We start from the raw sequence: 27,357 nt of genomic DNA on the forward strand, positions 1-27,357 counted from the left end.
TACGACCTAGCCAGGGATTCTTGGGGTCAGCACATGCAAGCTTGCCCCATCCCTTTAGCACTCCATCCCTCTGGCTTAAGCTTCCAGCAGACTGTTTCGTATGTTCTGTAATTACATCAGCATGCTGCAAATAGGACATTGGTGAAGGATATCAAATGTTGAGATCATTTCAGGTGATTAATAATTGCTCCCAGGCATTGTTAGGCATTCAGGCAAATGAGTGGATTAGAACAGAGAAAACAGTATTTGCCATGACAGTAAAAGCAATCCTAAACGAAACATGGGGGGAATATATCATCCAAGGTTATGCCACTCAGTGCTGTTGGGTTCATAATAATCGATGGATCTGTTACATACTAGAGAATAACGCAGTGAGAATCACCTACAATCATGGAAATGACTCCTGCTTTCTGGTAAGCATGGCATGCAGTAGCATTGATCTTCACACACAGCAGCTTTGAGTCAGATGCTGTATTTTAAAATGGGGCTCCCATCAGTCACATCACAGTGGGACAATAAATCTAACATGATTCTGACAATCTCTGCCACTTAAAAGCCCTAAAGGTAATAATGTGCTACATTGCTGGCCAGGATTCCCTGAACGTGCTACGTGCACACAAAAACTGCCATTCTACAAGCTGAAAGTCTGCATTTTTAAAGAATATACACCTCACATTGATGGATATGAGCTTTTACATTTTATAATGCTGAGTAAATTATGTTATTCTCTATTTCAAGAAAGAACATCTATCACAGAAACGAGTTACCTGATTCCTTAAGGGACAGGGCTCATGCAGTCACATTTTCTCTTCAGTAGCATCCTTATTCCAACCTGCCCTTCTTTTCCCTGATGAGTTCCAACGCGCCACAATTTTACTGCTTTGCAGCAGCACCAGGTAGCAGGACCTGCTCGGGAGCATATGCAGTTGTCCCTCCAGCTAGGATCCCTTCTTTTTTTTCTAGTCAGAATTTTTTTTTATTTGTCCATTTTTCTGGGCTAAGCAGTTTTGCTTTAACAGTTCCAGAAGACTTTTCATGAAATGCTTTATTTACTGAGGTGGCATGTTGAATTGACTGAAAAGTAATTCCTTGTTTTAATATGCAACTAATTCATTAACATGATCTGATAGTAGCATTAGCATGTCACCCTTGGACTGCAAACCAGGCTGCTGGCTCCACTCAGCCCATGTCCTGCTTCAAGCTATTTGCTGTATTGACCATTATCAGGGTGCTATGTAATGACAGAGCAATTCCATTCTTTGCCTTTATGTATCTAGTACCAAAGTTAAGAGGGAGCATTGTTTGGCTCTGGGGATGATTCATATGCACAAACAAGCTTCCAGACCAATTATCTGCATGTTTACTCAGGAGGGCAGATTCAGCCCTCCCTTGAAAGTGTGCACATGAGGGTGTGAACAGGTATGAACAGGCCAACAGATGAGAGGGTCAGACACATTTTCACATCACGTCAGTTCAAAAGCAAACACTTTCCAACAGGGCCAGCTCCACAAAAGCAACTGCAACATCAAGCACTCAGTTCTGCTGAGTGCCTTTAAGTGCCTCCTAAGAACCTAAGAAGAGCCATGCTGGCTGAGACCCAAAGCTTGTCCACTACAGCAGCAGTCCCCAACTTGGGCTCATCCAGAGGGTTTGACCTTCAACCTTCCTCATTCCCAGACAACATGGCCTATGGTCAGGACTACCGCAAACTGTAGTCAAGAAACTTCTTGTGAGTTGTGAAGTCCAGTGTCCAGCAAGTTTCTCCCCCAGGTCTCTGCTGTGGAGGAAGAGGGATGCAGGGATGCTCCATTAGCTCTGCAGAGTCTGGTTCCATAAACTGTTTTCATCACAGCTGGTCATTAAATTCCATAAAAGTAGGAGCGTGTGCTGGAGTTTTTGTCTTGCCTTGCAGCACCTCTTCCTTTTACATTGTGCCTTTCAGAACATGAGCCTGAGCCCAGGGACTGTCTCCTCTTGCTTTTTTACGTCCCTCACCTGGGGAAACTTTTTGGCAGAGGAACAGGATGAAATGGCTTCAAAGAAATAATGAAGACAAGTACAGATACCACATGCATGCATGTATGAACAGGCCATATTTCAGCTGAGTTCAGTAGTCATTCTGAATGCATGCAGAACTGCACTCTGCTGCAGGCAAGACCTCTCCTGGATATGGTATGGTGGAGAATTAAGCAAAACCAAACCAAAGCCACCTCACATATACATGAAGTGGTGAGAGTTTTGCTAGCAGACACTGTGCATGAGCCACAGCTGGTATGCTCAGCTATGTTAATAAGGGCAACCAGTTTCCGGGGGGGGGGGGGGGGGGGGGCAAAGCTCACTCTTGCTTTACATTGACAGGTGTGCGCAACCTGCTGCTGTGTGTACAAACAGGTGAACTGGGTCCCATGTTATGTCTTGGGTTTAGGATTGCATTTTAATAGCGCGCTGTGTCTTTATGCCCCTGGTGAGGCATGGCAGCCGCACTGATTGCCTGCACCTTGCTTCATGCACTGAGTGCTTCCAAGCCCCAGAGGCTCATGTGCTTCTGGAGTGCAGGACACTGGACTGCACCCTAATTTATAAAAATGATCAAGCAGTGATGACAGCAGGCTGCTATTAGAAAGTATCTTAAACTGAAAGCCAGGTAATAAAATGACAAAATGGAATATTTAGTGATGAACAATTAAAACCTTTTAATGGCAACCTTTGTTACAATTAGCAACAAATATGGTTCAGAGATTAAATTTCATTTCATTTCATATACATTTCTTGCAAGATATAACCATTAAAATTCTAGTTGTATGCTAGTTGTCTTCATCAGAGGTTTGGGTTATTCTCGAAAAGGCACAGTTCAGATTTATTGCCACAATGTGAATACTCCATTCCTGCAACAGCCAAGATTCCCGTCCTATAGGAAATCTAGCACTCACTTTTGCCCCCTCCAGTCTTAGCAACAGATGGAATGGGAGTGGACACAGAGGGCAAACATGCCCCGTGGGCGCTAATGAGAATCTCTTGCATTCCTCGCAGACAGGAAATGGGAGTTTTTGCATGAAATAACAGTGAGGCTATCCTTCCAAGCTTGACTAAAATACTGTTCAGGCATGGTGATAACCACTATCAGGAAAGAGTCTGTGATTATCCCTAGCTGTCTCTTCCTTGCCTTTAACTGATTACGCTCCTGAACTGACTTTATTGCCTAGTAAAATTTATCTCAAAGCAGGTTAAGGGCATAGTTTCCCATCATAAATGACCGAGTTACTAAACCTTGTGCGACCTGTTGCACACAGCAATGTACAAACGGACCTGCTAATAGTAGCCTGATTGCAGGATTCAACCAACCCTCAGCTTGTCAGTCATGGCCATGCCCTCCACAGCCTCTGCCAGTTGATCTTCTTCACATCAGGCGGCCATCATGTAACCTGCTATTCCTATTAATCACTCCTCTACTTAAAATCATTTGGTTTGTATGCTACTTTTGTGCATTTTTAAAGATATATTAGCTACTTTCAAGTGCAGAATCATGACATCAAAAAATGTTCAGCTATATTTAGAATTAAAAATATCTGAGATCACTTGCCTAAAATCAGCTGTTTTGTGCATGGGCCAGTGTAAAGACTATTCTCTAATAGCAAGAAAACCATTTTGGTCAATGCCCACACATTTGGTAAATCCAACACATTTAATTGGGACTAAAAACTACAGTAGAGCTTGAGAGAGAATGAATTCTCTTATTCCATGAACTTCAATGGAATTTTGTTTTTCTGGAGTGCACTTTACTATTGGTATTGAACCAATGACCACTATTTACATTTTCTGCACTATACTTGATGTAGATCTGAAGAAACCTCATACAAAATTGCACTTGTGGTAATGTAAGGTCAAAGCATATCAACTACACCTTGACTTGTTTGCATTTGTTTTGCCAGCTATGTAAAGGCCTACTCAAGATTTGAGGTCAAGTCCATCTTAAGATCCTGCTATACACACTAATAAATATCTAGCTGAATCAGCCATGTTGTTACTCGATCATTTCTGGGATAACAGGTTTTCCCTCTTATTACTAGAGGATTCAGCCAACACCTTTTGAACAACTTCCATTACACACCGAATCCTATTTGACAGAAAGTGGATTATAAAGCAATTTCAAGAGATAAACTGAAAGATGTTGCATTTGATACTCATTCTCATGGCAAAGGTAAAGGCAAGATGCTCAGGGCCCTGGCCTGCGGCTGGCAGATACTGTCTAGCTGGCCATAAGCAAAGACAGAGGCTCACTGTGACCTCAGAAAACTCTTCCAAGGTCACAGTGGCAACTCTGCCATTGAAGGGCCTCCCTCAACCCTCTCAGCCAGTCTGGTGGAGGCCCCAGAAATAGAAGACTGTCTTTAGGACAGGTGCTGGGGGCATTCCAGCAGGTGGGGCAAGGTGGCACTCCACCAGCTTCTGTCCAATCCAGCCCCTCTTCCTTAAGAGAAGGGGCAACATGCTTTCGAGGGTGAGGGGAGCATGGAGGCAACCCTGGTCTGCCTGCTTCTCCTGCACTCCACAGGATGACTGTGACCTTCTGAGTAGAGAAGGTGATGGGCATCCACATAGGACTGTACTGCTAGACTTCTATATGCCAGAGAGAAAATTGCAGCTCCCTAGCGCTGTGTTTCCAAAGTTTTCGGTTTATACACAGGGACATTTTTCTCTTGAAGTGATGGCAGCCCCTTGATGATATCAGCAGCCTTCTCTGCAATCATGATGGTTGGGGCATTTAAATTCCCACTGACAATGCTAGGCATGACTGAAGCATCAACAACTCTGAGGTTTTCTGTGCCTATAACTCTTGTCTGGGGATCAACCACAGCATTAGGATCCGAACTCTGCCCCATTTTACAAGTGCACGAAGGATGGTAGGCACTATCAGCCTTCTGTCTCACGAAAGCATCTATTTCTCCATCAGTCTGAACATGTCTTCCTGGCTGAATTTCAGGTCCACGGAATTTATCAAAGGCTTCCTGGGCAAATATCTCTCTAGCTAGCTTCACACACTGACGGAACTCCCACATATCTCTTTCTGTAAACAAAGAAAAGAAAGGAAAAGAAAGGAAAAGAAAGGGCAACAGTTCTCAGCGTAATATCCAAAATTTCTGTTTCTGCAGTTAAGACAAATAAACCAAACTAACCTAGAGTACTAGAGGTTGCGATGGAAAGCAGTATTATCCAGAAAAAGCTATCAACCACTTATTTAAGAATGTGGATTTTGCTCAGAACAACAACACTGGACAATTTTCCAGGAAAAGGAAAAAAGCCCCCACCATCCACCTGCTCTGCTGGGTCAAAGTGGAAGGGCTCTTGGTGGGTCGTCAGTCAAATAATTCCCCTCCCTGGCGCAGGCGAGATGGCTCCATTGGCGTTTCATTCCAATGACTAGATTTATTTTGTGATCGAGTCAGACAACTGAATGTTTTCAAGCTTAACAACAGCCCTGACTTCATGCCATGAAGGCATGAGAGCTTGGTGTGCATATCAGAGATTCTGGACTGGCATAGGCAAGTTTTGCAAGCACCAGTTCAGGAAACTCCAGTTGGCCCAGAAGGCTCTGCAAAGACAGTATTTGCAAAGGACTCGTTAAAGCAACACTTCTGGGCACAGACTGTGACCATTTTGTAATCACTGTGCCTTGGATCTCTTTAGATAAAGGGCAAGCAAGGGAAAGCTGACAGGTTAAATGAGGCCTGCAGGAGTTCCTCCTCTAGTCCATCAGCTTCCATCCACAGGCTTTGATCCTCTTCTAGCATAAAAAGCTCAACCAGCTGAGCACCGGGAAAGGGCCCCTTCATGTATCGCCCAACTTCTCCCTCCTGAGAAGGGGCAGCACCTGGAGAAAAAAACTGCTGAATTAATCTTCCCCACTCACCCCAAAGCTTCTTCTGCAGATGTTTGCCCTGCTTATGTCTGAGGAGGCGGGGGGGGGGGAGGGTCTACCTCTGAGCAGGTCTACCTGAGCATGGTCTACGTCTTTGCATGGTCTACCTCTGAGCAGGGTTCCAGTCAGTAACACCACCACTCCGGTGCTTCCCCCCTTTGCCTTTGGCCTCCACTCAGATGGGATCCAGCCAAGGAGAACTTTCCCAAATGGGAATTTAGCCTTTGAGTGAAAAGGATACTCCCTGCCTGCTTTAGATAACTTGGCTCTACTGGAGTTCCATCCACTTAGTAATGAGAACATTTAATAATTACTGTGAACATTTGTTACACGTTTGATGGAAGTAAGTAGCAAACTCTGCCATAACCTACACCGTTTTGGATGGGTGAATGGAACAGGAACAGGAACAGGTAAGCAACACTGTCCACAGGTAAGTGCAAGAGCATTTAGTTACATATAATGGACTTTATGAAACGGACAAAGAACAAAGCACAGATGGCTTGACAATTACCTGCTGACAAATAGTTGGGCTCGAGGATGGGATGCTCTCTGGGGTCTGTGCTTTTCAGCTTCAGCCAGCCAATGCTGGTGCTTCGCATGGGCCCAATATGCACCTGAAAAACCAAATGTGCTGAAACATGCCATCTCTGTGCTCTTTTTGAACTAACAGAAAGTCTGAATTTGGATTGTCTTGTAAGCTGTTTACACCGTATGGGCTGCTTTGGATAATCACAAAGATCTTCATTTATCTTAAGCCAGACTTCTCCGTTACATGCAAACCAGGGAACTCTCACTTAATGCTGGTCAACAAGCCAGGAAAATAAGGTAGGAGCACCAATGGATTCACAAATAAGTAAAATTTCTTTTACTATAAAATGCAAGGACCCTGATTTAGCAGTGACAGAAGGCTTTTAGCATGGATTACATCATGCATTAATAAGACACAAGAAGAGTCCTGCTGGATCAAACCCGGGGTCCATCTAGTCCAGCATTCTGTTCACACAGTGGCCAACCAGCTGCCCAGGAAATCCACGAAGGACACGGCCACAGCAGCATCCTCCAGCCCATGTTCCCCAGCATACTGCCTCCAGTACTGTAGGGAGCATGATGCAGACAGTAGCACTGATAATCTCCTCCAATAATGCATCTTATTCCCTCTCAAAGCCATCCAAATTGGGAATCACCACCGTATCATTTGACAGTGAATTCCACAGTTTATGCGCTACGTGTGGAGAGCTTCCTTTTCTCTCTCATGAACATCCCACTTTTCAATTTCATGGGATGAGCCTGGGTTCTAGTATTCTGCAAGGGAGAAAAATGTCCTCTTTTCCACTTGCTGGCAAATTTGTACCCCTGCATTTTCCCTTGCTCCCCTTTTCTCTAACTGTAGGAACTTTTTTCTGTTTGTGGAGTTGCTCCCACACTTTGATCGTTTTAGGTCCCAATCCAGGGGCGCTGCTGCAGACGCATTCATCCAACACATGGCGTGAGGCACGGCTTTGCTGCAGCCAGCCTCAAAGGGTGTGTGTTTGCTAGACGGCCATGCTCAACTATCTCGAATAAGCATCGGGGAGAGGGGCCTGGGGCACGGAAAGGAATCAGTGCAGGCCATCAGCCCCCTCCCTCCCCGCCGGCATGTCCTTCTCCTGCTTCTCCAAAGCCCAGCTGCATTCATGGAGAGGCAGCTGACCCAGTTCTTTCGGTGCCGGCTGCAGAGATGGGATGGCAGAGCAGGGGTGTGGCCTTCAGAAGCAGCCCCGAGATCATAGGAGCGAGGAGCTGGGCTCTGAAAAATCCTAACAACCCACCCTCCCAATATTAGTGCGCCTCCTTACTGGGAAGTGTGGTGGCACTATCGCTGTTTACAAAGCCATAATGCAAGAGAAACAGCAGCATCTGATTGAAGCCTCTATGCAATGGTGGTGCTGATGAGATTCAAAGGAGCTTCCAAGGACAGAATCTAATTTTAAATTTCCTTTACATGTAAAGCAGCCTTGCTCCAGCACAGTCTGTGATAGTTTTGCTCGGTGGGCAGGTAAGCTCTGCTGCACATTGACCGGAGTTCTTGTGCCACTTACCTGATACGCTTCACGTTGAGAAGGAACCCGCCCATGGTCAATCACCTGAGAAGGGAGGAAATGGAACTGGATATCTGGGTGGGAAACTCCTGGTTGACTTCTAATGAATCCACCAGTTTCTAGGTGAGCAGTGGCGCCACTACCTGAATAAATTCAGAAAGCATGCCGGAGGAAAGAGCTGGGATCAGAAAAAGCAAATTTCATCACAGGATGCTACCCCATGCTCTGCAAAATAGACTGGCCACCGTTTCGCAAAAGTCAGCTTCTCCTCTGTCTTCTTGCATTCAGCTTTGCACTTGAGGTCCAAAGGGCATAACTTTGCTGGACCACACCAAGTCCGCTTCACTCATCACTATCTGATTTTAAAACTGAGAAAAACTACTGGTGCATCCCCCTTACGGTAAAGTGCTGACACTTAAGGCATTCCATGAGACAAAAATAAAACCAGATATTTGAACAGAGGCAGATATTTTAAGACCAAATGACATGTTCTGTGATTCCTCGGAAAGGAGTGGGCGGCAGCAAACTTCTTGAAGGAAGGTTTCACTGAAAAACAAAGCATGCGCTATTTGCCAGTCATAGATGAAAGCCTTCCTACAAGGTGCGATTCCTTATCTGCTTCAGTGCAAAACCAGCCTGCTCAGGTGCAAGGCTGGCCTACCCTTTGCCTTGTGATGTGGTCCTGACACATCTTTGAACTTCCCTTCCAAGTATTTTGTGCTGTGAATCAAGTTGCAGGGTTCTAAAAAATTTCCATTGCTATTACTTCCTGTTTGGTGCAAGGAGGTTAGCATGAATAAACCGCTCCAGGCTGCTGAGGGAAAGCTCAGGTATCTTTCCAGGTATCTTTTTCCTTGCATGGAAAGGTGCTGTTGTTGGGGGAGAACGTGTGGAAGAGCTGAAGTACGCTGATGCTTACATGTCAGAGAATCAAATCTGGATGGGAGGGATAGAGAGCTGCTGACTGAATGCAACATGTCTGTAAGCAGCTATAACAAGATGCATGCAGAATCAGGGAGAAGTCTTCTGGATACAGTGAAATAAAGCAGGACTCATGTAGATTCTGGATGCACAATGAAATCCTCCCCAAAAAGGTCAGTAAGTCCTTTTGTGTATGATGTACTGCAACAATATGCCTTTTCAGTCTTTGCTATAGTTTATCTTTCCAAGGTATGGAGGAGTGCAGACTTCTAAAAATTCATGGCACATTTCACATTGCCTGGATGCAGTTCCCAGTGTGCACATCACATACTGCGCATTTCCCCAGCATAATAAGAGTGCATGGAAGGTCAGTAAGACTGTGTCAGTTTTCATGCAATGCTTCTGCCTTATGTTTACGATCCCCCTTCCCATCCACCCACTGCATCACAGCCCACCCCATCCAGCAGAGGCATCTAACCCTCTGTGCAGCATCTTCCACAGGATGAAGCAGCTGCAGAAGTCTGTTTCCACCAGCCCTGTTCCTTCCACACTTCAAAACCCGTGTCTGGATCAAATCCATCGGAGGTACCTTAATTCCTGCCAAGATGGGCTTTTTATTTGAAAAGTTGGTATGGTTCCCTGTCAGAAAGAAAGCACAACTAGGCGTGTTTAAATTGTACCTGTAAATTTCCAGAGCCATTCAAGACCAATCTTGATCATCTGAAGGGGCTTTTGTGAGTTGTACAATGTGACAGGCTGAGTGCACTCCTGTTGCACGTACAGTTCTAAGTGATCTTGGAGATTCTGTCCAACTCCTAGGAGAAACGATAAAAAGCCCACCTACTTGTAAGCAAGCAAGCAAGCATGCCCTCATCAGTGCAAGCAGATCTTTATTCGATCCAATCATTGCAAAGCTGAATTACAACTCTGTGTATCATTAGGAGATACGTATTATTCCATACGAACCTGGAAGATGGCAGACAACAGGGATTCCTAATTTTTTGAGATCATCTGAATTTCCAACTCCAGACAACATAAGTAGCTGTGGGGAATTTATGGCACCTCCACTTAAAATAACTTCTTTACTAGCAAAAACCTGAAATAAAAGAAAACTGATTATAAATCCACTTGATTTTAACCAAACGAAAAACAAAAGGACGCTTTCAGGAAAGAGCTGTGCCCTATTTGTGGCAATTTCTGTACTGATTACCTGAGGCTCAGCATTTCTGGATTCTAGACTGCCGGTCTGAGATGACTGCTTAACATCTGCCAGGTCATTAGTCAAAGAGAAATGGGTGACAGCTGTGCAGCTGTGTCCTAAAGACCAGGGTTGATCGGATTTCCTAAAGTTTTCTGCGTCATCCGCATGAACTGATTCAGTCTTGAGCCAAAGGCTTCTATTGGTTCTAAACCACACAGTTCCCAAGAGTATCGATTCTTCTCTACCCACAAGGGGGCTCTTCTCTCCATAAAAGGGTATTCCTCTTGCAAGCAGTCAGTGGTTGTGCGTAGCAAGTTTTTGATTGGTATAGTCCCCGTGAAGGCAAAGAAGAGGTTGTGCTCTCTAGAAGTAACACAGTAACAAAATGGGACAGACCCATGCCCAGGATGGCTAGAAGGGTTGCCCACAGTTTCTGTCGGTTGCTCCACAGCCTCCATTGCCCATTTTCCAAAGAAGAGTTGGCTCCGTCAGGCTCATTCATTGAAAGACTGGCAAAGTGTGCCGAGTTCTACCTATGCCTCTCTTCAAGGCAAAAAAGACACAAAGAATGTCCACCAGCCTAAGTGAACATAAATAATCAAGAAATAATAACAAGAAGAGATTAAAGAACAAGAGAAAGGAAAAAGAAAATGCTTTCACATTGCCTGGATGCAGAAAAGTTCCCTAACGAGGGCACCGCAATGGAGGTCCAAAGAGGACCAAGGGAACCTGTGGGGACACGTGCACTGAGACTGGAGGGGAGGGCTCCGGGCCAAGTTACTCAGCTACAGAAGTCCCTGAAATGAGACTCCAAGTGGGCACAGAGCCTGCACACGTGATGAGCAGAGAGCACAAAGATGACTCTTCAGCCATAAACGATCACTACGCTAAGGAAGAGAATATATATTTAAATCTCAGGTCAGATCCACTTCTGCTGTGTTAATCAGGTAATCTACAAGCATATAAACATAAATTTATATAAAATGTTCTGACTGTACAATAATGGAACTGATTCCCTAGGGAGGTTGTGGGTTTTTCCACACTAGAGGCATTCAAGATGTAGCTGGACAGCTATCTGAGAGATAGTTTAACTTGGAGCACTGTTGGTTGGACCCAATGGCCCTCTGGCCGCATTCAACTCTAGTATTCTAGAATTCTATGTTGTGATGGTAACTACCCTGTTTTAGGTGCCCATTTTAAGGCCTATCGGTTTCTTTCTGTGTGTGTGTGTGTGTGTGTGTGTGTGTGCACGCGCGTGCACGTGCGTAGGTGTATGTACTTGTGTAAATTCATTCCATGGCTGCCTTTTCTTGGAAATTAACTAAAATCCAAGCTCAGAACCTCACCAAAATCCAAGCATAGAAAAATTTTGGAAAAATCAAATGTCTTTTTGGACTTTTGTTTAGGGCCTAGCATTAAATTACCAAGCAACAGTGTTTTAATGCAGTTTATTTTTAGAATGATATTTTTCTAAGTGTTGATGTTTTATATAGCTTTTCCCCTTAATTTATTCTTCCTTTGGGCTGAGGAAGGCTATAAATGTGAACGAGCAAATGAACAGTTTCTGAAGAGGTGTCCTTGTGTAGCTGTCTTTACCGAGTAAGCAGTGCATGATTTTACTTGCTTGGTTTCTAGATAATAAGAATTTCTGAGTACAACTTTTACTGAAACGAATGGGAAGTACTAGGACAGACTTTTCAAAGGCAAATGTTACAACAAGATCATGGCAGCCAAGTCAGTGGGATTATTCTGAGGCAAGTAATCTAAGGAGAGACAAATCAGCTTTGAAGACAGGAAAAATGAGAAGCCTGCAGATCATCAGGATGGCCGAATTAATTGAGTACCTCACCAATACAGCAGCCATGCCTTAAACCTCATTCACATCAACTTCTGCCCAGCATCATTAATGGAAAGACCCTTTTATGTGGCAAGAATACACATTTTGCAGATCAATGGGAGATTATTTGGTTCCATCTTCTGATGACCAACAGCAGCCATTTGGTGATACAAATCTTGTCCATGACAAATGGCATCTTTCAGGTCCCTGACATGAGATACTGCAGCACCATGCTGCATTTCTTTTAGGGCACTGCATGCTGGAGGACGCTCCAAACAACTATCAAGGGGGATAGCACAAAGCTAGACAAAATATTAAAAAGTTAACAGAATGATGGTTATTCATCATTAGTGGGTTTTTTTGTGCTATTAGTGGTTTTTTTAGTGCTATTAATATTTCTTTCCTCCTAAGGAAGAACTGAAGAGCTTTGAGAGATAATTGTGATTTTTATCTCAATCATCATATTAAAATTCAAGGTCTCCCTAAAAAAGTACACAGTTTTTCCCCAAAACATATTCCATTTATAGAACTCATGCTATAAGACATGACAATGGCTTTAAGCATAATTAAGATGGATTAGACAAATTTATGGAAGAAATATCAAGAAACAATAGGATGAATGAAACCATCTTCAGAAGTAAGCAAACTGATTCTGGGAACAAAGAGGAGATGATGGTAATCACCATAAAGCCAGTTTATTTCTAACTTTTTAAATTGCTCAAAGCCTTGCTATCTGAGAGCAAGCAATCTCAGCAAAACATTACAGAACAAAATGGAAAAACACAACATACTGCAATTAAGGGAACAGATTTCCAGCATAAAAAAATCCAGAGAGAATAAAAATAGGTAACTTAAAAACATGCAGCACACAAAGAATATGAAAATGCAGATTATTAAAAGATCTGAGAGAAAGGAGCCAGGCAGGACAATCTGAACAGTCAATGAAATCCTGTTTCTGACTTTACACCATCCATATGAGCAGTTGTCTAAAGGACTGTCACCCAATTATAGCAATTATAACTGATTAATCCTGTAAGTGACAGTACAGACAGTTTCAACTGGTAAAGCAAATTTTTATGAAGAAAAATACTTTTTATCTAATGGAAAACAGAAGTGCAAAACACAGACTGCAGCAGGCATTATTTTAAAGACTATCTCCTCAAGTGAGAAAACAAACAAAATTTAGGAAACAAAGTGTATTTACTCAGAAAAAGCCGTTTTTGTCTAGACTTGTATAGGATTTGTCCCCTAACAAATGCAACATTTATTTCAAAATTAAATAAACCAACCAGCCAACCAACTTTCATTAACTGTGGGTAGCTAGCTGCTATGTCTACATAGACTTTCATGATGGGGGGGGGGGCGGTGTAAGTCTCAAACATGCAAGTCAGGCCCCGTTTTGATTAGGTTCTTGTGCAAAGGGCCCAGTGAATATCGGGCACTATCAGCAGGCGGAGCGCCTCGCACTCCTTCTCCCTGGCAGAACACAGCAGTGCATCTGGATGAACGTATCCCAGGGTTTCCGTATCCATTTCACTTCTCCAAATGCATCTGCTACTAGCAGAACAGCAGCCTGAGATAACTCTGATGTAATAACAATTTATGTTAATGTCAACTGAGTACCTATTTCATTTTCGGGTATTTTTACTCCCTCTGCAGAGTCAATTAAAAGAATCTTACCTTTTTCTTTTCTCCGTTTTTAACATATTCAACACCCACGGCTTTGGTACCTTCAAACAAAACTTTTGTTACAAGTGTACCATCTTCTGCTGACAGGTTTGGACGGGACAATGCCGGGTGAAGGTAGGCACTAGCTGTGCTCCACCTCTGACCTTCAAGATACAAGTTTTCAATTAACAGCAGCAATAATCCAAATGATTATTGGCAGATATCCTGACAGTGCTATATCAAGAACTTTTGATTATGTATTGCTATTATATATTGTCTCTGCATATCTTATATGTCCTATTGCTGTTATATATGCTTCTTAGCAATTATCACCCCAGTAGACAAACTGATAATCTATTGACCTAGACATAGGAACAGTTCTACGCAGTCATACAGATATACTTTCTGCACAATGTATGCAAAACGTTACTGGAGGTGCACGCACAACCTGGTCTTATCACTTCCTCCAGTTCTGCATGCATGTCATAATACCACAATGACAAAGTGTAGGGCTCCCGTTGGCCAGGCCCTCTGTTCCAGGCCAGGCCAGGCCAGGCCAGGCCAGGCCAGGCCAGGCCAGGCCCTCTGTTCCACTCTGACAGCTGTCAGAAAGCAGGCATTGCTGGCCACATATAAAGAAATTCTTTTACTGCAGCTGTAGTTGCAGTCCCATGAACTGTGTGCATAAAGCTTTGTCAAAGAAAAGAAGCACTTGTATTTAAGGATTAAAATGAAGAATTAAGCATAAATTAAAAACCTTAAGCGCTATCAAAGTTTGCTTGTTCGAAACGAAAGTAACTGTCCATCAGCTAGAATTCTCTCTGCCAAAAGGAATGAGTCCAATGAATTGAGGACTAATAATAATAATAATAATAATAATAATAAAAATTACCATCATTGCCATACCACCCATAGGCAAAGTTCTCTGGTGCTTTACAACAATAATCATAGATTTATTCACTCAGGTCACTCAACCAGATTCTAACCATGCCTGATCCTGCTTAGCTTCCAAGATTAGGCAGAATCAGGCACTTCAGGCTATACAGAATGAACTCTGTGAAAAGAATGTTTTTAAAAGAATCCCATGTTGTTTACACAACTTCCCTAGCAACTTCCATCAAAATACCCAAGCACTTAAAATAAAAAAGGAAAAATAAGAAAAAAATCAGTGTTTTAAACTGATTTAAATGTTAATAAAACTGTGGCTGGCTCGTCATCAAAGACTTGTTTACATAAAAATGCCTGCAGCGTGCTGAAAATGAAACCATGTTGATGCCTGTCTGACATCAACAGGCTGGGAGTTCCACAGAAAGGGGGACCTCAGTACACTCAAGGTTCTGCTGTGAGTTGACTCCAAATAGACTGAAGGTCCATGCACAAACAGCATGTCTGCTTCATCTGATGACACCAGAGATGGGGGCAGGTTAGTATGGGAGACACCGCACTCACAAATAACAGCCAGCATAGCTCTGTTAATAGAGGTGCTACATGCTCCTGACAACAGCTGAGCTGCAATCATCTGCAGCCTCCCAACCAGCCTTATAGGCAGCCCCATGTAGAGCGTATGACAACAATCCAATCCTCAGTTCTTGAGGTTACTAAGACCTGTACAATGGTAGCCAAACTATTGCTGTCTAGGAGGCGCAATAGGTGGCACGCCAGTCAAAGCTGACTGAAGACATTCCGAGCTGCCATGGCCACTTGGGCCTCCAGGCGGAAAGAATGGCCCCGGAATAACTCTAGGCTATGCGCTTGATCTCTCAACGGCAGTGCACCCCATCCAAAACAGGAAGTGCTATCCCATGCAGAACAGTCAATGGACTGGACAACCCCTCACGCAGCGCCTCCATGTCGCTGGGATTCAGCCTCAGTTTGTACAGCCTAAGGCACTGATCCAGGAGGTGCACAGCTTCATCTCAATTCAGATGTCACAGGAAAATAGCGTTGTGTGTCATCAATATACTGAGCACAGCTGGGGCTCCAAACTGCCTAACAGATGCTCTGAATAGACATTGAGTAACATTAGAGACAAGGTGGTAAACTGCTGAACCCTGTAGATCATCAAAAAGCCTTTCAACTGGCCCCCTATTCAAAAAGTTTGAGGACCCCTACTGTAGATCCATTGCCAAGCAGACAAGGAAAAGCTGGCCAGTGCTACACTCTGAAATCAACCCTGTAAGAAAGACCAATGCCCAATTAACAGGTTTACACTTGCTCTGATCCTGTTTTGATAGGTTCAGAGCAAACAATGCTAGTTTAGTTCTGCAACAAGGTAAAGGGCATATAGTAATAGATCTAGACAATCAGGGTGCTTCAAGGATGCTTACAACTGCCCTACCATAACTTTTTCAAGTATCTTCTATAAGAAAAGAATATGCACAACTGGGCAGCAGAAGATTCAGAGTGAGTTTCTTTTGGAGTGGTCTTAACCTTTTCCAAAAAAGGAACCACCCCTTGTTAATTACTTCCTGGACACACACAGAAATACCCCACCAGCAACTTCATATTAACCAGAGAGAGATCATGGTGAATGAAAACGAGTGCGTCTTTGTGTCTTCTGGTGGTGGTGGGGAGCATGTGTGTGTGTGCAAGCGGGTGGAGGAGCATGTACTTTCAGTACATCACTGAGATAAATGTATGGCATGCGCAATTGTGTGGCTTCCCCACCCACCATTTTGCATTCCTGAGCATAGAATTTCCTTCTCCGTGCAACGTGGGTTGCTGTTGGAACAGAATGAAACTCTAAAGGAGTGCTTTTGTGCAGCTGATTCAGTAGTTCATTACTATATGCAAAAGGATGGGTTTTGGTATTCACCCTGCTTGTGGGCCATGCCTACCCCTGAGTAATTAAGTCTTTCTTACTTCTGAGTAGACATGTGTAAGCTGGATTTTGCAGCACACTAGTTCAGAGGCTATACTTAGAAAGAAATGCATTCTGATGCTCTCAGCATTTGCTGGTGGGTTCTAAGATTCCTGCTCAAAGGGTATTACCTTCACCATCATCCTTTTGCTGTCTCTGGTGAGCCTTTGGCTCAGTAGATACCACACTTAGTAGGTATCAGCTGCCACTGCTGAGTTGCCTTTTTCAACCAGCATTCCGTAAGTACCCTCAGGTCTCAGAAATTTTACATCTTCCTACTTTGGGATGCTCTTTTCCCTTTTTATGTCAGCCTGTCATGTCTCACTTGGAGAATAAGAAAATCCACAAGTAACGCGCAGCTTGCTTTAATTTCGTGACACCTCTTGAAAGTTTTGTTTAATTCAATTTGTTTGGGTTTGTATATCAGGGAAATATGATTGCATTTGGGCTCTCAAAAGGAAGGGCTAACTCTAATATTAACAATAATTATTCTCTCTGTTCAAGCACCACAATGTGTGCGTATCAACACTCAGAACAAGAATTAAAGAAATATGCCAAAGTCACCGAGTTGAAGTTTCACATTAAAAAAAAAGAGCTCTCATTAGTTCATTTATAAAGGCTAAATTTTCCAGTTGTCCAATCATCTTTAAAAATATTCCAAATTACAATCATTAGTACAAATGTTTTCTTTGATTTTTTTAATTGTTAAACAAATTATTTAGTATTATTAGTATGAAGGAACTGAAAATAAAACTGCCAAGGTCGTACTCCTCTTATACAAATTTTTCATGCGATTGCAGTTAGAATATTGTGCACAATTTTGGCCACTGCACCTAAAAAGGACATTAATGAGTTGGCAAAAGTGCAGAGAAGGACGGGGGGGGGGGACTTCGAGCAACTCCCCTATAAGGAATGGTTACAAGATTTAGAGTTGTTGTGCTTAGAAAAAAAGAAAGTAAGAGGAGACATGACAGAGGTGTTTAAAATTATGCATGGTGTGGAGGAAGTGGAGAGGATGATATTTTTCTTCCTATTCCACGGGACAATGGGTCATCCCATGAAGTCGATTGGTGGTAGATTTAGGAGAGATAAAGTACTTCTTCACAGTGAACTATGAAATTCACTGCGACAGGAAGTAGTGATAGCCACCAATTTCGACAGCTTTAAAGGTGGACTGGACAAATTCAGGGAGGTGAAAGCTATCAATGGCTACCAGCCTTGTTGGCTATGTTCTGCCTCCATTAACAGAGGCAGCATGCCTGTGAACATCAGTTGCTGAGCTTGTACCCATCATGCTTGAGGAATCCTGTGGGCATTTGGTTTGGCATCTTGTGAACAGAGTGCTGGACTGGACGGACCACTTGCTTGGTCCTGCATGACTTTCCTTATGTTCTTATGACTTTTTCCTATGTTGTTTACTTTGGTGGGCAAAGGCATGTGGTTGTGAGATCCATAAGATATCATGACATTTTACTGAGGTTCCTAAATGAAAATGATGTGAAAACCCCTTAACAAGCATTTAACAAGTATTGTCATTATTACCTGCTTCATGGTTAGGAAAAAAAACAGGCTAGGCTTTTTGTACATATACATTTTAGCAATATTATTATGATTTCTGACCTATCACACAGTATCACTTTGGCTTCAGACTTCCAGCAACCAGTCCAAAGTCTATCAGGACCCCCATACCAGCTTGGTACTTTAATACAATGCTGAGCTTGACCCCTGGATGGTTGTCTTCTATGACATGCTTTTTGGGAGAGAGAGTGCTGGAACCTGCAGGCAGAAGCTGCATTCCCCATCTCCCAGAGCTTGCACTAATTTACCCAGTCTTACATGTTCCCATCTGACGGTGTCCCATCTTTTCCCAGAAAGTGCATTAAAGCAAATACAGTAGCCTTCAATAACCTGGAATCCACCAGTTATGTTAGGCTGCGACTCCAGATGGGCTGACCTACAATTGCCCATGCTAGCTGGGGACTGTGGGAGTTGTAGGCTGACATATCTGGAAGGGACCAGATTGGGGAAGAGAGACATACAGTCTGTAAAGCTGCCCACTTATAATACTATTTCTACAGTCATAAATTTGTTGACATAAATATCACACTCAAACATCCTGTTAATAAAGCATTCCCTTCTCTCAAATGAGAAGCACTGCACATTGTCAAAGGCCAAGAGCCTCCAGCATTTCTTTACTTGGGAACACTTTCCACATCATCTTGTCTCTTACACAACTCCAGAGAGCTGTAATAAACGCCAGGGCAGCCAGTATGGTACGTATTCAGTCCACACAGAGCACGCAGGCTAGTCTTGCTGTGGCCCACTATGAGCTGTCTTGAATGACAGCACAGACAACTCTGAAGCATAGACTCTTAGAGCTGCAAAGAACCCTGGGGGCCATCTAGTCCAACTCCCTTCTCAGTATGGGGGGATACAACATAAAATCATAAAAGACTAGAAGAATTAGGCAGATAGTCTTTTGAGTGCTTGTCTATCCTTACCGATCTTGTCTTTTGTCTTTCTGCATGCATAGACAAGAAAGTCCTGCCATTTTCAGCATTCCCCAGCCTGCACGGCTGGCTTGTAGGACTTTCTTCTGTATAAACATGTTCAGGATTGCATCCTTACTAAGAAGTTATTCATAAACTCCAAAGGAATTACAGGATTTCCCAGAATTCTGTTTCAAAATCATTGTGAGACTCTATACAGAATAACAGTTTGGTGATTTACGTATATTCCAAATAAAGTACTTTAAAGCTAACCTTTGTATATGGTCATATCCATCCAGCCAAAGCCTTCTTGTTGAAAACCATTCATATCGTCTGTGAAAGCATACCCAGCTTGCTGAGCTGCATCCAAGAATGCATAATGCAGAGGGTTTTTTGTTTTTCCCCTTGACACGTGAAGTGGGCCGTTTCCACCGCGATACAGGTCAGCACCCAGCTCGTGAGTTTGGGCTTTTTTAAAGTAAGGCAAACAGAATTCATAGCCCCATCCAACAGCCCCTTCTTTACTCCACCTGTTATAATCTTCTGCATGGCCCCGAATGTACACCATGGCATTGAGGGATGAAGAGCCCCCCCCATACTCTACCCCTGGGCCAGTACATGATTCGATTATCCATGTGCTTTTGAGGAGTTGTATGGTAATACCAGTTATACTTCTCATCACACAGGTTGTAAGTTAATGCAGCAGGCATATGAATCTTCCACAGTAATCGTTTGCTGTTTAGAAGAGTATCTTTGGGCCCTGCTTCCAGCAGTTTAACAGTGCTGTGAGCCTCTTCAGTCAGTCGGTTGGCTAACACGCATCCTGCAGATCCAGCTCCAACAATGACGTAACTGAAAGTGTCCATGTGTTTTGAACTAGCTTGAGAAAATGGCTTGGATGTTCCCATGATTCGTCCAGTGAAAGGGTCTGAACCTTTCAGTATACATTTTTTAATTAATACTCCTGTTCTGTGCACTTGATTGGCAAAACCACATTTCTGAACTCCTTTGATTAAATAAGACATATTTTTGTATGTTTGTTTTCTGTTGTAAACAATATAGGATAAAATATTTTGATCTAAAGAAAGGGGAAAAAGTAATCTTTATTAAAATGCATTTTAAGTCTAATGGATGGAGTTAAAGAAATGTATAAAGAAATAATAATTGTAAGCCTTCACTGGGTTGTACTGAAAACATTTTTTTTTTCAAAGCTAACCCACTGAGAAAATTAGCCTTAATTTTCTTGTACCTGCATATTCACACAGGTATTTTAAGTTATGCACACTTAATGTGCAAAAGCAATAGGCAGTGAAGAAGCAGATGAAAGCAAAACACTGTAGTATCAGGAAAAGAGTAACCATATGAACTAGCTCACTGAATGAGCTGTGATTGTCTAGGTTCACCTTGCAACTAATCCAAGAAGCATTGCCTTCACATTTGATAGACTTTCTGATGGCAGCACCTAGCCAAATCTGATTGGTGAAAGAAAAACAAATAAAAGGGAAAGGGGGTGACTGGTTGCATAATAAAGAACGCAGAATCTGAGTTTCTGTTAGAGGGAACCAGCTGTCTAAAACTATCCTTCTACAACTGGATTGCCATCATTTCTTCTTCAAGCAAATCAAGATATTGCAGTACTTTGAGAAGACTTAAGGATTTCAAACTGAAAACTCTCAACACTTTCACAAATATGTAACTCTCTGGTTTCTTAAATAGCTAAACAAAATATTTTTGATTTACAGTTCCTAACTGTAAAGGTCAGAGAGGCCTTCACCTTTGGTACGCCAAGCATTCTATCCCTGCTACCTTGCATCTCTTAGCCAAACCATTTTCAACACTACTTTCTATTCAGAGCTCAAAGTGGAGTGGTGGGATGCAATTCCACTTCATTTCAGGCAGATATTATATACTTACAGATGGAAGATTCTTAGCACTAACAACTGGAAGACACTGCAGCAATTCTATCTTTAATTTGATGGATTTTCTATGGTATGGAAAAAGACAAAAGTGTAAAAACACAGGAAAACTATAACTGGAATGTATATTAAGGATTTAACTGCTAATTTAAAATTGCATTTATTCAAGTGACCTTAATGACAACTGCCTGTGGGAGTAGGTAAATTCAGAGGGTTGCAATATGCCAAAGGTAAAAATAAGAAGGCTGAAAAGCCGCTAAATGACAGGCACCCTTCAAAATGAAGAAAGGTTGAGGCAACATTTATTTTTCATTTTTATACCGCCCAACAGCCAAGGCTCTCTGGGCAGTTTATTAGAATCATAGAAGCATACAGTTGAGTCCAACTGCCTGCTCAATGCAGGACTCATGTCTATCATCCAGATCCCAACCGGGCCTGACGCTGCTTAGCTTTCAAGATGAGGCAGGATCAGGCACTTCAGGCTAAAAGAGTTAAGGGCGCTAATGAAGGACTGCCCTACTGTATAATTTGTGGATTTATCCTATAGTTCAGTAGGGTTGTCCATGCCTTTTTTAAACAAATGAGCAGGATACCTTCCACAGAGCGCAGGAAAGGAGGAGGGGCGAGAAACCAGCCTCCTGCTAGGCACGCTTCCCATGCCAAGAGCGTGGCCTGCTGTGGCCCGCGGTGCCCCGAGACCGCCCGACTGGACTGGCGGAGATTTGCGGGGGGAGGTGGGCTTTCGATGCCCCCTTGCCAGGCAGGCGCCACATTTGCGATGAGCGCTGCCTGCTCCCGCGCAGAACCGCGGCTGGGGCGACGCCAGAGGAACTTTGGCACTGCCCGCTCCCCGCCGCGTCCCCTTGGCTCCGCTCGCTCCGCTCTGCCCCCCCCCCCGCGCTGCCCTTTCGAACCGCGCCTTGCCAACGCTCCCCTGTCTCGCCCACCCCGTCCTGCCTAAATTCGGCTCGTCAGCGCAGGGCACGTCTGCGACCGACGCACCTCCCTCCGCGTGCCTCCTTTCCCCGTCACAAGGCGCACACCCTCTGGATCGCGGGGGCAGCAGCGCTTGCCCGTTCCTCGCCAAAGAAGCCGCCGGCCTTCGGGGCTGTCTCTTTTCGCCTCCGCACCCCCCGCCCACACGCACTTCTCGTCGCGCAGCCGTGGCCCAGCAGCAACTTCCCCGACGGACACCTGCACAGTCCAAAGAGAAGGCGGCCAGGAACTGAAAAGAGGCGGGACCCGAGGGGGCTGGGCTACTCTTAGAACCCTTGTACCCGAAAATGCTTGGACAACATTCCTCCTTCCGCTCTTCCCTCCGGTTTCTGGTTGGGCGTGCGATGTGCGGCGGGTTGAACTAGATGGCCTCTCGGTTCCCTGCCCTCTGTTACGATTGTTTACAGTGCCTCCTGGAATCGTTCTCATCCCCTGGTCTGGGAGGCTTCGTCTTTCTAGACGAAGGAAAGAAGGACACTTTGGGCCGAATGTAAGACATTCTTGTGACCCTGGTGCTCTTAGACCGCACGATTTTCCTGCAGAGCTCATGGCTTTCAGCTATTTTCCTTCTTCCCTCTTCCTCTCCTCCCCATCACGTCCAAACTATCACATACGTAAGTAATTCAATTGCCAGTTCTTAGGAAAGGTTTATTTGATTTAGTAACTATATAAACAAAGCATGATTGAATTGTGACTACTCCCTGGTTGTTTAAAAAGTGTATCAAGCTCTCTCTTTCGTCAGCTGCACATGTTGTGTTTCCTGAAAACTAAACAATAGAATAGTAGTCAAGTTGGAAGGGGTCTATAAAGCCATGGAGTCCAACCCCCTGCTTCATTTCCACATATGGTCACCTACCAGGCTTCAGCCCTGCACCTTTCCAGTTTAGCAAATGTGACTCATCATGATAGCACAGTTCCACCATAAAGATTACTTCGAGCTATTAGGGCCCCGGGCCTTTTCTTTTGTCATGGTAATGCAGCTGCTGTGGACTGTATACAGTTTGCACGGAGGACAGGTAGCAGAGGCAGATGTTTGTCTAACGTTTACATTTTGCCAGGACATAGAGAACCATGGTAACAGCACAGAAAAAAATGAAGGAAAAGAAAACTAGTTAAGTAATACACACCTACAACAGGATGGAAAAGTGTGGCCCTCCAGGCATTAGTTAGACTAAAACTCCCATAATTCCTTGAGCAGTGGCTGTGCTGGCTGGGGCTGGTGGGACTTGCAGGCCAACAGCACTGAAGAGCTGCACATCAGCCCCTGCTGCCCTACAAACAGTGGAAGACATTTGATTCCCCTCTGCTACGGGGTCTTTTTTTAATTTGCAAAAGAAAATACAGCCCTGTGACCTGCTTGACCTGGAGCCATCAAAGGCAGCTTTGCCTGATTAAGCTCATAGGTAAAATGCACAACTCCAAACCTCATAATTTGCATATGAACATGTGTAGAGGAATGGAAAACCTGATACACAACAAAACAATGAATCCCTCAAATTAGGAAGGAAATGCTTTGTAATGGAATGTGAAAACATATACCTCTCATTTCTTGCATTAGTCACTAAGGGGTAGTATACACTATCAAATCTTAGTGTTTTAGGAAATTTTACATATAGCTTCACTCTAGCCTAAGTGCTTACTTTTCACTGAAATCAAAATGACTTAAGTTGTCATGACAAATTTTCACTGCAATTTCAATGGGATTTAGCTTCAACTAATAGACAGTGCTTCTGGCTGAACAACCTCTAGCAGTTACCAATCAAGACATTGGCTGGATTTACACGTTTTGATACTGTGCCACTGTGGTTTTGTATTTTTTTTACTTTGACTTACTGATTAGATGATCAGGTTGAATCTTTCCACCTCTCTCTTCCTCCAGGCCCTCTCTTTGACAGCCGCAATCTTGCCACGGCTGTGAACCACTCCTGCAGTGCAGAGAGGGCTCCTGCCAAAGTGCACCTGAGAGGAGCAGAGAGCTGATGAGGCAGCCTCAGCTCACCTCTTGCTCCAGAGGGGACCACTGGAGCAGGAGGGAGGGTGCCAGATCCATGATTGGGCAAAAGGGAGGAAACCAGCTAAGGAGCATTGAAGAAAGGAGCAGTGCTTTTCAGCTGATTCCCCTGCTCCTGCCTGAGAGAAGCAAGTGTGAGGGGGGAGAATCAGCTGGGCAGGGCTGATCAGCTGATTTCCTTGCTTACCCCTCACACATGTGTCTGACAGAAGCCCCTTACACGTATGGGAGGTGAGCAGCATGGCCCAGCACCTGGTCAGAGAAGATCTTTAGGGCAGGAAGTGAGAGGAATGCAGATGCATCTGAGAGCCATGCAAAATGGCAGCTGTCAGTAGTGCTCTCTGACTAGCTGCTTGGCAGGAGTGGCAATGGCTGCTCTTGCCAGGCAGCTCTCTGGTTCAACCACAGCGAGTTGTGTTTTCTGGGTTGGAGTGTCTCACCAAGCCATCGTGGCTTGGCAAGACCACTGAACAGACCATTGTTTCTTTTCTTGGTTTCTAAAGAGCAGACATTCCATGCTGAAACACCACAGCAGGAATTGGGTGAAATAACAGAACAAACGTAATTAAAAAAACACAGTGGCTTGTTGTGTCATGCAAACCCAGTCACTCTGTAACTAGTCCATCTTTTCCTTTTTTCTGGGAGGCGGTGGGGGTTGGAAATTAACAATAAAAGAAGTGATGGGAAAACATGGGAAGGTTACAAGTGAATAAATTATCACGTGAATCCTTGATAGAATTCTCTGAATGGTGATAACATGGTAAAAGCTAAATCCTTGATGGGCTTTTATCATGCTATCATCTCACTTTATATAAATTTACAGGGGATCCAGATATTGTTGTGTTCCACTCACAGCCCTCCCATGGTTTTTTAAACCACTTCTTCCAGTTGAGAGATGGAAAATCCATTAAGAAAAGATGAAGTAACTAAACAGCGGATATTGGAGAATTGGAAAAAGTGCAGAAAAGGAAACTAAAATGATTAAAGGGCTGGAGCAACTCTTCTATGATGGTTATAATATCTGGGTTTAGCTTAGAAAAAGGAATGTAAGGACAGGACATTTTGGAGGGTCACCATAAGTTAGCTAGAACTTGACAGCACATAACAACAAATGGGAAATGTGATAGAGATGTACAAAATTATGCATGGTGTGGGGAAAATGAACTTGGAGACATTTTTCTCATAACATGGGCTTCTGGACTTCTCCCATGAATTGATTGGTATTCAGGGCATATAAAAGGAAATACCTTTTCACAGTATTCCTATGGAATTCACTTCTATGGGATGGAATGAAGGCCACCAGTATGGATTAGTTCAAAGGGGGATTAGACACATTTATGGGGAGAAGGCTACTAGTCCTAATGGTTCTACACTGTCCTAGTACCAGGAGCAATATGTCCACGTACACCAAGTGCTGGGCATATGGGCTGCCACTACACTCATATCCTATTTGGAGGCTCTCCACAGACAGCTGGTTGGCTGCTGTGTGAACAGAATACTGCACTAGATGTATTCCTGGGCTGACCCTGCACAGTTTTCCTTACATTCTTATTTTTTGATCGTTTCTGATAACACGCATTAGGTACCCTCCATCTGATAGTCCTCCCAAGGTATGAATCCAGTCTAAGTCATACCACAAGTTGGAGTGATGGCCATCTACCAGGGGAGCTTTTCTTTCATTGCAAATAGCTACTGTGGGATCATGACCATGGGGGGCACAAAGGGGCTAAAACCCCGATCCTTCTCATATGCCCCCCCCCAATGTTATAGTCCCAGTTTCACTCATCCCAGCCTTGGTTACTCGTTTTAAATTATCAGGAATGCATGGAGAAAAGGTAGGAACATCAGGTTGAGTCTGGCTCTGATTTTCACAAGGTACACAATTTAATATCTAACACTTATGACATGAAGTAGGGTTAGTGCTGCTTTTCCATAAGCAAAGTCCCACTGACTTTTAATTTCCCAAGTATATTATGCATTAAGTAATAACAGATAAAACTAATTGCATTTGTGATCATGATGTCTATCATTCAGCACATTACTGACTTTATCCTCTAACTAATATAAGACCTGTTATCATTCAGGTATTTGTTCTTTTAACTGAGAGGTTTTCCCATAGGTTAACTGGGATTCCCATTCATGTCAGGCTTAAGCTAACAAAGTTTTCCTGGATTTTATCGACTGGCTCTTGTTCAAACATCATGACATCCAGTTCAATCTTCAGCTAATAATTATAAGGGCAACAAGAATGTATTTACTTAGCAACATAAATTTGATAATATTCTGTTAATCATCAACTCTCTCACTAGTTTTAAAGAACATGTCATCTTTCTATGGAAGGAGGAAAATATTACATTTGAGTTACAAAAATAACTTGTCTGCATGCAAATTTGTGTTGACCTTATTACTGAACAATGTTTCAGGCAATGCAATCCTGAGACTGCTAGATGCTCTGTAAATCACCATAGCATCTACAGCTGCACAGTTGGAAAAAGCACTCCAGCCTTATAGCTGGGTTTAGCTCAGCGTGCCCACCCCCTCCCTTGCAGTCAGCACAGAAACAAGGGCAACCTCAGAGATGGGGTTTAGGGCATGTTTCGGGGGGCAGGGGGGGTGAAGACAGGTGCTGCTAATACATGAAGTATCCTGGCAGTCCCTTGGCCTTCTTTCCTCCCTCTTCAAAGGGTGACACATGACTGGAACTGGCCATTTAAACATTTTGCAGACTGGGAGGAGTATGGAAGCAATCTTTGCCCCTCCCACCCTGCATAGGATGCCTAATAAACTAAAAGTTTGGAAGGTTATGAGCTTCCAGACTGGATTGCGCTGTAAGGCTGGTAGGCTTTGAACACAGACCTGAGGCATTGGTATGAAGAGAGAACATGCTCCCTTAATCTTAAAGCAAGTGCAGGGTCAGGGGCAGCCTCTTCTGAGGAGTCTGCAGCATGTAAATAAATTTCCCCAGCAATACTATATTGTTCTCTGTTGCAATGAAATGCCTTTTGCAGTTGCTTGGACTTCAGTTAGCAATTAAGATCTATTAGATTTACAACAGCCTTGTTCTTGTCTGAAATGAAGCTATTTAGAACTGGTTGGTTGATATGGATCAACAGAGCTGCCTGTATTTTTGGTCTCTCTTTTGGGATGTGACTGTAGTGACTGTCATGAGGAGTATGTTGAATTTCACCCCTAGACAAAATATCTGTAAGCATGGTCCCCAATTATATTCCAAAACTGTTATACCATCAAGTGTACCATCAAGTCTACACATCTACTATTCAGAAATGAAGCCTGGACATATTGTATATTATACAATATGGCACATGAGAAATGAAGGGTTTTTAAAAAAATGAAATGGGCATTTTACAAAAAGAAGTTCTCAACCTGTGGTGAACTTTTTGTATAGTACTAGTACATTTATAAAATAGGCAGAGGAAATAATGCTGTAGCACTTGCAGTTGCA

General features: G+C 43.5%; 1 protein-coding gene across 1 annotated transcript; it reads right to left on the minus strand.

Moving 5' to 3' along the window:
* Window positions 1-2,705: 2,705 nt before the first annotated feature.
* CHDH (choline dehydrogenase) lies at window positions 2,706-22,100 on the minus strand. The gene is given in 10 exon segments (XM_044451343.1): window positions 2,706-5,065; window positions 6,429-6,531; window positions 7,996-8,138; window positions 9,597-9,731; window positions 9,883-10,012; window positions 13,635-13,786; window positions 19,245-19,563; window positions 19,565-20,049; window positions 20,886-20,955; window positions 22,035-22,100. Coding segments are annotated over 8 exon segments (1,833 nt in total). The 5' UTR covers window positions 19,997-20,049; window positions 20,886-20,955; window positions 22,035-22,100; the 3' UTR covers window positions 2,706-4,646.
* Window positions 22,101-27,357: the final 5,257 nt, after the last annotated feature.

Source organism: Varanus komodoensis, unplaced genomic scaffold, assembly GCF_004798865.1.
Source record: "Varanus komodoensis strain SLA01 unplaced genomic scaffold, ASM479886v1 scaffold6_2, whole genome shotgun sequence".
In the NCBI taxonomy this organism is placed as follows: Eukaryota; Metazoa; Chordata; class Lepidosauria; order Squamata; family Varanidae; genus Varanus; species Varanus komodoensis.